The sequence below is a fragment of the Pholcus phalangioides genome, unplaced genomic scaffold, assembly GCF_987345545.1.
Source record: "Pholcus phalangioides strain wild (caught in Gottingen) unplaced genomic scaffold, Ppha-v1.0 ptg000028l_1, whole genome shotgun sequence".
Classification (NCBI taxonomy): domain Eukaryota; kingdom Metazoa; phylum Arthropoda; class Arachnida; order Araneae; family Pholcidae; genus Pholcus; species Pholcus phalangioides.
In genome coordinates, this window is record NW_028301618.1 from 450,579 (window position 1) to 462,966 (window position 12,388).

At 36.6% G+C, this 12,388-nt stretch overlaps 1 protein-coding gene across 10 annotated transcripts in view; it reads right to left on the minus strand.

The window, feature by feature from the left end:
• Positions 1-12,388, minus strand: part of LOC149067687 (uncharacterized) — a 49,245-nt gene that overhangs the window by 23,973 nt on the left and 12,884 nt on the right. For all 10 annotated transcript variants that reach the window (XM_089252267.1, XM_089252266.1, XM_089252261.1 and 7 more), the window contains exons 8-11: positions 10,727-10,909; positions 10,411-10,507; positions 8,734-9,447; positions 4,853-5,046 (exon numbers count right to left, since the gene is read on the minus strand). In XM_089252267.1, the coding sequence (XP_089108393.1) occupies positions 4,853-5,046; positions 8,734-9,447; positions 10,411-10,507; positions 10,727-10,909 (1,188 nt within the window). The remainder of the gene's footprint in view (positions 1-4,852; positions 5,047-8,733; positions 9,448-10,410; positions 10,508-10,726; positions 10,910-12,388) is intronic.

A 12,388-nucleotide genomic window follows, 5' to 3' on the forward strand; every position in this document is an offset into this window, starting at 1 on the left:
TTTCACCAACGAAATCAGAAGGAGGGTGAAAGCATCATCAAGTATTTGGTGGAATTGAAACGGCTTGCATCAGCGTGCGCTTTTGGAGATTTTTTGGACGAGGCTATACGGGATAGATTCGTTTGCTGTATTCGCTGTGAGGCAACTCAAAAACGCCTACTGGCAAGAACAAATTTGAAACTTGCAGATACCATTGGCATAGCTGTATCAATTAAATGCACTGAAGAAAGTTCTAGTAATATGAAGGTTACAGCGGCTGGACTCTCATAGAATGTAAACAAAGTGGGAAAATCAACTTTTCATCAAAATAAGCCAAGATGGAATAAAGGTGTTCACAATAACGAGGCAAGTTCCCAGAAATGCTATCAATGTGGTGCATCACACAATACCAAAAAGTGTAAATACAAAAACGCTAGGTGCCATGACTGCTATAAAATTGGACATATTTGTCCAGTATACAAGTCAAAGCAGAAAAATTTCTCTGCTAAAACAATATCTACTGTAGATAAATCAAACACCGAAGGGCATAATTTATTTTCAGTGAATTCAATTAATAAATTGAATGAGGAATCTCGTTTCTTGATAAATGTGCAGATCTTTGGTAAATAATTAGAAATGGACACTGCAGCAGATGTAGCCATTAGCTCCGAGTGTTGGCTGAAGAAAACTTTACCTCATGTTGTTCCCAGATTTATGAATGTATTTCTTAAAGATTGCAATCAAAATCCTATTGATGTTTCCAGGGAGATGATTGTAGATGTCACTTATAAGAATTAGACTTCCAAGTCCTGTGCTATAATTGTCAAAAGTGATCGACCAGCATTGTTTGGAAGGAACTGCATAAGATGTTTCAAGTTGAATTGGATTAAAATATTTTCTATACACAAAGTGAATGATTATTTTGCATGTCACAAGGTTGACTAATAAATATTTCAAGCTTTTCGAGGAAAGTTGTGAACCAATTACACATATCAAGGCAACATTGGAAATGAAGAAAGATGTTTAACCAGTTTTTTTTCAAATAATGTCCGGTGCCTTAATCACTGAAGGTTGCCAAAGAAATTCGCAAATCCATACGACATGGAGTTTGGATATTTGTGGAGCATTCCAGTTGGGCAACACCTCTTGTGATTGTGCCAAAAAAGAATGGCGATGTTCGACTCTGTGGTGATTTTAAGGTCACTGTGAACAAGTACCTTGATCAAAATCAGTATCCATTGCCTACACAGCAGGATTTGTTTTCGACTCTCAACGGTGGAAAGTATTTTTCAAAGTTGGATTTGAGTCATGCTTATCAACAAATCAAACTTGATCAATGCTTTCAAGAATGTCTTACTCTCAACACTCCCCTAGGTTTAGTACGTCCGTTGAGATTGTTATATGGCATAAATAGTGCATCGGCAATTTTTCAATCATCAATTGAAAAGATCCTTCAGGGCTTGCAATCAGTGATATGTTTTCAAGGTGATATTTTGATTTCTGATGATACAACTGATGAGCATTTGAAAACATTAGAAAAGGTATTTCAAAGATTTTCTGATTATAATGTCAAACTTAATTTGTCAAAATGTATTTTCTTGCAAGAAAGTGTAGAATTTCTTGGCTATATAGTTGGCAGTCAAGGTATTCATCCTACTGATGAAAATATTAAGTGCATCAAGCAAATGAAAGCTCCCACTAATGTTACTGAACTCAAGTCATTCTTAGGGCTCTTGAACTATTACTCAAAGTTCATTAAATATTCTGCTATGCTATTAGAGGTCCTCTATATGAATTGCTTCATAAGGACACACCATGTAAATGGTCGTCTCGGTGTGAAGAAACTTTTCAGAAATGTAAAATATTTTATCATTAGATGCTGTACTTGTCCATTATGATGAAACATTGCCATTACAAGTATCTTGTGATGCTTCTCCATTTGGTTTGGGAGCTGTTTCATCACATGTCATACAATAAGGAATATTCCATAGCCTCTAGAACAGTTTCCCAACCTTTTTTGTCCCATCGCCCCCTTCTCCATAAATTTTTTTTCTCCCATTGGCCCCCAACGCTATCTAACTCATAGAATCCTATGTTATACCCGTAGCTTCTACCAACCCCTGGAACATTCTATCACTCACGTTGGGAATCACTGCTCTAGAACATTAACTAAAGCTGAACAAAATTATTCTCAAATTGAAAAAGAGGCTGGGACAATCATTTTTGCTATAAAAAATGTCAGCAGTATTTGTTTGGTAAACCGTATGTATTGGTAACTGACCATCGTCCTTCAGTAAGCATTTTTGCACCAGACAAAGGTGTCTCTGTAATTGCAGCAGCTAGGCTGCAGAGGTAGCATTTATTGTTATCTTCATTCTCAAGTATTCTATTGAGTACAAAAAGGATTCTGATCATGAAAATGGATTATCTCATGCTCCAGTAGAGTCTGAGATGGATGCACAATTTGATGCATTTAAGATTCCATATTGTGAGGATTTGCCGAGAACTAGTTCAGATATTGCCAAGGCAACTCGCAATGACCCAATTTTGGGAATGGCCTTGAAGTATATTCAGAATGGTTGACCTGAAAGACTCAATAATGAGGCTTTAAAACCATTTTTCATACATAGGGATCAATTGTCCGTGGACTGTGGTTCTCTTCTATGGGGAATGCATTTGATCATTCCAGGAAAATTTAGAACACGTTTATTAGATTTACACATTATGGAATTTCCAAGATGAAAGCTATTGCCAGAAGTCATATTTGGTGGCTGCAGTTGTGCAAACAAATTGAAAATCTTGTTCAACATTGTTCTGCATGTCAGAAAGTACACAAAGCTTTGCCAGGAACCCCACTTCAACCATGGGTGTGGTCCAAATTTCCATGGGATAGGGTGCATATTGATTTTGCACAAAAAGATCAAAAGAATTATCTTTTGGTTGTTGATAGCCACTCTAAATGGTTGGAGGCGATACGAATGCCTTCTATTACTTCTGTTAGTACTATTGATGCTTTGCAACAGTTATTTTCTCGATATGGTTTACCGTCAGAGTTGGTTTCTGACAATGGTCTTCAATTGGTTTCAGAGGAATTAAGATCCTTTTCAAAATCTAATGCGGTTATTCATACTCTGATATTAACATATCATCCTCAATCTAATGAACTAGCAGAAAGGTCAGTACATACTTTCAAGCATGCATTGTAAAAAATGTAAAATGATCCAAATGATTATAGATCATTGAGTAAGAAAATTTCTCAATTCCTGATGACATATCATTTTACGCATCATTCTACAATGTGGTTTATCACTTGCTGAATTGTTTTTGTCTACACAACTCAGAACACCATTGTCTCTTGTACATCACCATTGTTTTTCTACCCAAGCAAGGGTAGGAAAACGAGATTCGCAGAAAATGTATTGTGACTGTAATCATAATGCAAAAAGATATTTTCACCCTGTCAGAAAGTTTTTGTTCGATCCAGTAAGAATCACCAATGGAGTCAGGAAACTTTGGTAGAACCCAAGGGAAGAAAGACATGGATTGTTAACATCACTAGTAAGAAATATCTTGCTCACATTAATCAGTTGCGCCTTGATCATGCTTATAATCCAGTTGACTGCTGATAGTAGTGAATGTGATATTCCTATTACACATCTATTACATTATCCTATTACACATCTATTACATTATCCTATTACACATCTATTACATTATCCTATTACACATCTATTACATTATCCTATTACACATCTATTACATTATCCTATTACACATCTATTATTAGATCTATTACACATGTTCCTGTTGATGAGAATATTACTCATTCATCATTTCCAAATCCCAGTCATGACAGCGAATCTTCATCTAGCTGTGACAATTGTATTTCTGTGTCAGATGTCGAAGACAGTGGAGTGAATTCTGCTCTTGATAAGAACTGTGCAAAAAAAAGTGATCCGATGGATCATGATAGTGCTGATAAAAAAAATACTGTACCAGTGACTTGTCGATATCCATTGCATGAGTGAAGAAAGCCTTCACGTTTGATTTATGAACATTAACTTCTAGTTTTGCATTCATATATAATCATTTGCGTATTTCATTTTTTTTTTGGTGGAGAGTATTGTAATAAATATACTTATCCATTTAAAAAGCTAAAACCAGGAGGGGTTATTTGCTGTTCATGTAGTGGCAATGCCACTTTTGTAAACTCAACGTTTTTGTGTCTCCAGCGAGTAAGAGGTTTGGGCATTTTCACTCCAGTACATAGTTTATATATCTCCACTTTTAACGTAATAAATAATCTGTTATTAATATTAAACCAGTTCTTGAAACATTATTTATAATAAGCAAGACTACACAGCAGAGCCTTGATTTATAGAGCTTCTATCAACCAAGGCATGTGACCCGACAAAAACTGAGTGGCAACATATATCACTCATCAGAATAGTGTGGTGCATTAGAGAGTGAGTTGCAAAACTGGTGGTTTTAAAATATTTTTCACAATTCTTACATTTATTATCAGATACCAAAGTTTGATTTTTATCTGTTTCCAAATAAACTTGCCTGTGATCGGCATAAACATTTAAATTTCACATTTCTGTCGGATCGTCTGTTAACAGAATACCACATACCATACATTATCCAAAGCCCTGTTTCCATGTGCAAATATTGCGGTAACATTGGGAGTTCCAGCACCCCCTTGACGACTTTTTTCCTTTGTAAGGAAAGAAATGGGGAGCAACCATTGGTTAAATTTCTTGAAACGGGTTTTAAACCCCCTTTTTCTATTTCCCATGTGAACGGGGCCCACGTCAGAAGCATTACCTACAAATAATTAAGGTTCTCTTTACTGAAAAAAAGATCATCCTACCTGATTGGAGGTGGAGGAGGAGGCGGTGGCGATGAGAGTCTCTGCCTGTCTCTATCTTTATCATCCCTGAGGAGAGGCGGGTCTCTGTCTTTGCCTTTCTTCCTATCTCTAGGTCTGTCATTTCTGGATGACATCAACGAAGATGAAGATGATAATGGCTCGTCCAAGTGGCTCCTGGAGCTTGAACTTTTCTTCTGGTAGACAAATATATATATACTTTAAGTTATGAAATAGGTGAAAGTCTAAATAAACTGCTTCACTAGAAATTAATAAATTGTATATAATTGATGAGAGATGTGTGTGTTTCAGCTCCTACTTCCATTTTTAATTTTCAGACAACTTTGTCAGTTTCACATTCAAAAAAAGTAAAAAAAAAAAATCTCTCCCCAGAGAACAGACAGATATCTCACACTCAGGAGGCGTTGCAGGATCAACCTTTGAAGGGGCACAGCGAGTTTGGAAGGAGGAAGGGAAGACTAGGATTTTCTTTCGTCAGGGTCATACATACATGGATACGCTTTGCACAAATCAATTAGAAATTCAATTAGAAAAATAGTAGGGTGACCAGATTATACAACTGAGAAACCGGGAGCAAATCTTAGAATTCACTGATAAAAACCAGGCCATAACATAAATTTCTCAAGAAAAAAAAACCAGGAACATCTCGACAAATCTTTCTCAGGGTACATTAGTGATTGATCGCATGCAATGACCAAGGCATGTTTCTTACATGGGCAAACAGAACTTGTGCTCAGGGCTCACGAATTGTCAAATCACATCAAATTTATTCATTTACACACACGTAAGGCTCAAAATTTGACAACCTTTCATATTTTAGGCATGGGCCACATGCCCCGCTCCTGCATACACCTTTGCCTCAAAGTACATTATACAGTGAAACCGCAATATAATGATATTCTGCAGATCAAGAAAAAATATTGTTGTAGATGGATTATTGTTATGTCCATTATCATCATGTGCCATCAAATTTATGCTGCTGTTGGCAACTTCTATATAAATCAACTTTTTTAATACAAGAAATACATTATTAAATATTTATTTGACACAATAATTTTTAATTTGTTGGTTGACAAACATAATTCAGTTAGATGTGTTGTGTATGTGTGTATTGCCCCTGTAAAGAGGTTCATCGCAATACACTTTTGTGTACCACAAGAAAAATAGTGACACCCAAAACTTCATCAATACTTTCGATGGTCAGAGGTTGCCAAATAAATGATCAAATTTTAAAGTTGCGGGGCAGTAACATCATGTTTGCCCCAGGTGGTGAAAATCCTAGTTACAGCCCTGACCAAATAAGATATTATTAGATATTCTCGAAAGAACTAAAATATGTGACGTGTTTACAAATATATTGAAAGATATTTTCAGTTGAATATGAAAAAGGTATTGAAATCTCTTTTGGTAAGACTCGAACATGGGGGGGGGGGGGGGGGGGCTGGGAATCAACAAATTTTCTTTTTTTTATTGTTGTAGTGATTTCAGAACCTCCTAAAAATATATCGTTATAGAAGAGATTTATCATTGTAAAGGATCTTATTGTATTCAGAGGAGTTTAATTCTTTCAATGCTAACGGGATACATGTCCTAGTATAGCAAGGCCGTAACGAGAGGGGAGGGGGACTTGAGGGTCTGGGAGAGCCCTCAAAATGTTAGAAAATGATTGAAAAGAGGGGAAAAGATGGTCAAGTCTATTGTTATATCACTTTGGTCCCCGTCCCCCCAAATACAAGTAGTGTTCCCTTTCGAACGAAATTCTGACGGGGGCCTGCAGTATGGTTCAAAAATCAGTCTTTAAAGGGAGATTAAATTAATCATTAGAGGCAATTCCAAACAAGATTTGAAAAAATATCCTTGTACAGGGATTTATTGTTATATTGAGTTTCATTGTATATATCAAGGTTTTACTGTATATAAGGGGATTCATATTAAAAAATATTCCAAAAATTCATATTTGCCCAGGGCCTAAACTAATGAGAAATGGACCCCTGGCAATAACTTAAATTTCCCACTGACAATAAAGCCTGAGCTCTGTCAAGACCCTGAAAAATAAAATCTGATCTGTAGGAGGTGTTGACCTCATACAGTTTGTTCAGTTCAGTATTGAATTGCAAACTTGAAATATTATTGCAATTACCTGCATGGGAATAAAGTCATTAAAAACATTGGAAGGGCTTAAAAATACTAGGTAAGGGGTATTTATATTGTTGAGACCAATCCGATGACCCTATAGTGTATTGTGAAACAAAAGTTTTCAAGTTTTGGCAGAGCTGTCTGTAGGGCATAAGTGGATACAGGCTCCTTGAACGGGGAAGGAAAAGGAGGGGGGGGGGGAGGCAAATGCCCATCTCCACCCTACCACCTATGCTAATACTACAAATTTTCCACAGAACAGGTCACCCCCCCCCCTCTTCCTCTGTATCTCCCTATGTTGTATGGGGAAAGGGGGTGTCAGGTGCCATGTCCAAAAAATTCACCAACAACAATTCACTGTTAGGAAAATTCACTGACCAACAATTTACAGAATGAAAAGTCACCAATAACAGTTCGACATGAGTGAATGACTAAGTGAGCAACTGAATTAATGAACGATTGAGCAAGAGAATGAATGAGCTCATTCGTTTGCTCACAAACTAGGTTGCTCACTCTGTTACTCCCTGACTAGGTCACTCATTCTATTACTAACTCACTAGGTCACTCATTCTATCACTAACTCACTAGGTATCTCACTCTATCACTAACTCACTAGGTATCTCACTCTGTCACACGCTCACTCACCAGATCACTCAGTCTACCACTGGCTCACTCACCATGATACTCACTCACTGTCACTTACTCAATCGCCAGGTCACTCATTCACCAGATCACTCAGTCTACAACTGGTTCCTCACAATGGCACTCACTCGCTAGGTTGCCTATTCACTCACTAGGTCACTTACTCTATCTTCAGGTCGATCACTCACCAACACTAACCCCTCTTTCACTCACTCACTCACTATTATATCATTTACGGACTCCCTCATTCTGCCATTCCTCACTCATCTACTGGCTCGCGTCGAACTGCTGCCTGTGAATTTTCCCGTTTGGGAATTTTTTTAGCAGTGAATTACATGGCTGGGAATTGTTGTTGGAGAATTTTCCATAAATCGTCAGATGCTTGTGAACTACCTCCCAAACTCGCTGTCACAGAAAATATTAGCTGGGAAAAAAATTGCATAGTGAAGCAATTTAAAAAATTTTATGAACATTCTAAATAATATAACTAATTATAACTAATTATCGGAAACCATTTGTCCTGTGGCAGAACTCAACCCCATGGACTTGCCCCCCCCCCTCCCCCGTCTAGTAAGGGCAACCTTACATTTGGGCACCAAGTTGGCTACTAAGTATCACAACGAAGTGCACGATACCTATTCTGTCTAAACTTTCGTCTGTGTTAGTCTCACACAACCTTTTAGATTCCAAATGCAGTTCAAAATTCACAATAAAACAGTTCTGCCAAGGAGATGTTGAAAAAATAATTTGATTCCAATTGATCTTTGATTATGCAAATTTGAAACTGGGACAAATGGGTGCTCCGAAAGCACTTTTTGGGACAGCACACTTTTCAGCAAAAACTAGGGACATCTGGCCCTCCCTACCCCAGAGGAATGTTTGCAAAGTGCATCTATGATTTAGTAATAGATTTAAGAGCCATAAAGACTCACGAACAGGCAGAAAATGAACCTTATAGATACAAATTTTCCTTGATGAACTTGGAATTTTCGGCATAACTAATAAATACAATTAAGATGTGTGTAATCCCCAACATTTGTGTCTATATATACTTGATATATGTACAAGATATCTGAAGATTTTACCTGGTCAGACATCCAGGGGTCATGATCCATTCCCCTATCCTTATGTCCATGATCTTTTTTGTCATCACCTCGACTTTTTTTGGTGTCAGGTGATAACAATCGTTTTACTTTAGGTTCACCCTTCTTGCTGTAGCCATGATGAGCATCACTGTCCTGATAACGACTATCGCGACGGCTGTCATGACTTCTGGGAGAAGTCTCTCTCGTATCTTTGCGACCAGATGAATCTTTCTTACGATGATCTTTGCTGTCATAACGTGCCGGTGACGGAGATCCTTTCCTTTTATCCACCTTATCACCAGACACTGAATATACCCGCCGGGAGAAGCTATCCGAATCATGCTTGTCACGATGAGGAGACAGAGATAACTGCCTCCCATCCTTTGTTGGAGATAACTTCGAGTACTTAGAACTGCGGTCCCTGTGATCCAGCTTATACGAATGGGGTAAGTTGTCATCAGATTTTTTCCCTCTCTGGTTCGACTTACTACGCTTTCTGGAATGATGCCTGTCTGATTCCAAGAGATGACGATTCCCAGGGGAACTTGAAGCTGATACATATTTAGGAGCAAGCAATGGTGAACGGTCTTTGTGCTTGTGTCTCAACTTGTCATCTTTACCCAAGGACTTCTTCCCAGAAGAACTTTGTATAGCAGTGCGATTAGGACTGCTGAGTCGTGGAGGCACAGGTATGTTGTCCCCGTACTTGCGATTCTAGTTTGAGAAAGCAAAACAATTGAGGGCAAAATTTTCAAAATAGACAATATTCAAAATAAACTATTCACATGACCACAAATTTAGTTTTTGTTAAACACAATTTCTGTGTTTAACAGCTTAATAAACGATGCAATGGGCTCCTACTTGATGTATTAAAATGAATGGACGATATAGTTTTCTTACCAAGCTTTAAAGCACCATACAATAATGGCTAATCACCATGAAAACTGTGAAATAGATAAGACTGCACAAAAAACAAGGAATAACGAGTAACTAAGAAAATTACACCTTTCCGCCATAGACGACATGAGCACATCTAGTAACCTGCAAACACTATTTTTCTGTATATACTTGGCTAATACGAAGGTTTCAACAACTGGCTGAAAGGAAGATGAATTCAGGAAAGAAAATTCAACTGCCTTTGTGGGGAATCCACTCACGTCCTCTCACTTGGAGCATGAGCATGCTACAAAGGCACAAAACTTCGAGTGTACTTAATGGAACCGTACATGGACAGTCAGACCTAACTTAGGCCAATTATCAAAATTACTGCCACTGCCACCAGATGCTGGCTTATCTGAAGATGTGTGTTACTCTCCAATATGAAGGTTTCAACAACTGGCTGATGCGAAAATGAATACGAGAAAGAAAATTAAAAGGCAGTTGAATTTTCTTTGCTGTCTGGTTTTTTAACAAAACACATGGCATATTCACTAATTTACTTATATCATTTTTTCTAGATATAGTTATCAATTGGTTATTGTTATCAAAATCACAGTCCTGATATGATCACACAGCATGCACTGTATTACACATTTAGTGAACAACGGTCGAGTCCTATGAAACTAACATTGTGACACCAGGTCAGTGTTATTTATCTATATACAGTATATTAAAATTGGTGATAAAGTGTAACAGAGTATCATTTCAATTCACAAATTAATCATTCCATATACATACATCATTTCGGCCAGAGTCTTTCTTCTTTTTGTGTCTCTTGCTGCCCTTGCTTCTTTTGCTATCTCCTGCTCTGCTGTCTGTCGAAGATCTCTGACCCCTGAATATCAAGAAAAAAAAACATTCTTCAAGGTTAACAAGTATTTTTTGAAATATTGAGCAAAGATTTCATTCATGAAAATGTCAGACATACTTAATGTGCTTCTGAATGATTTCATTATTGAAATCGAATACAATAAGTCATAAAGAAGAACTAAAATAATTACTTTCTCAGCAAATCATGAAAGAAACAAACTGCAATCAAGCAATGGTTGCTCACCATGGTTTATCCTTCCTACTTGGCAATGGACTAGGAGTACGGGGACCTTTACGCGCTGTTCTAGAACTTCCTTTTGAATCCACAGCAGTGCGATGCCTTGGAGGAGACGATGCAGGTGATAAAGATGTTCGATAGTCTTTACTCTTTCTCTTTGATGTTTCGGGGCTGACAGGTGATAACAACCTATAACAGCCACAGATTTTTTTGTTTGTTTAATAATAAAATAATTAGCAAGAACAAATTCAAAACTGATATAACATTCGAAAAACTGATGAAATTTTTTGATGGTGTTTAGTGTTTATTTTGGAACATGAAAACAAATGGCAAATAAATACAGACATATTTTGCTGAATCAAAGAATATTAAAACATACAGAATTATATACCATTTATATCTGTATGCCGGAAGTAAAGGGCACCATGTGACAAAAGGGAAATTTTACACCAAGCGCTGTTTAAAGATTTTTTTTAGTACGTCTTTCTTTGGAACTCTCGATTTTTTAAATGAAAAATTTCTGTTTTTTATCATAATAGTACCTAAGTGCATAGCTGCCAACTTTTGAAAATGAAAATTAGGGAGATTTTCTCGCGAACCCGTATTTTCTACTAAAACCCCCCCCTAAATAAATACAATAGGGATTTTTCAAATAAGATAGGGATTTTCCACCTATAAAAGTTAAACTGTAGGGAATAAAATCCCTACTCAAAAATTGAAGTCAAATAAAATAGGGATTTTCCCCACATGTAAGTTAAACCCTTGGGAACAAAATCCCTACATAAAAAACAAATGAAATTGGATGCCAAAATTTCAATGGTGATCTAAAGCAGCATTTACAGAAAGAATATCAAAAATTTATTTTAAAACATGTGGTTAAACTGAATACAGCCTCTTCAGAAAAAGTACTTTAATGTAAATTTATTACTCAAAAGTGGGAATGCTTTCTTTTTTTAAAAAAAAAGTCAAAGGACTTTTAACAAGAAAATTTTTTATAAAAAATACTTGGATCGAAAAAATTTACAGGAAAATAAAAATACAATGCAAAGGTTTGACTTAAAAGTGAAGTTGTGCATGTGTAGCAGACAGCTTTCTTCAGAAATTCATTAGTGAAATCTTTTTGGAAGCACTTAGTTTTCTGACAATTGTTTAACTACAAGTAAACTTTCCAGGTTCTCATCAGAAAGAGATGATCTAAAGTCAGTTTTTATTTTTCTAACCTGACTGAAAATTCTCTCACATTCAGCATTGGAATGAGGAATTACAAGTATGGATAGCATCACTTTGGATAGTCTTTCATATTTTTTTTTTCCCCGATTACATTTGTGATGTTACCAATCCGTGTCCATTGAACATCAACTCGTTTTTCGTTATTTAACAAGTCAGCCAAATCTTCCATCTGCAATTCACAGAACTGTGACTCTAAATTATCCAAGACCTTTTCCATAGTTTCATCTTCTTTCTTAAATGAAATGACAGGAAACTTTTCAACAAAATACTTGACCTTTGAAAAGTCAGAATATGAAATAGTTGCTGGATTTATACTTCAGCATTGACCAAAACGTCTGAATTAAGAGGGAAAGTGTGATGAATGTAATCCAAAATAGAAACAAAATATTTTCTTACATTCAAAAAGAAAAATGCTGTATCTCTATCTGGCAAAGACGA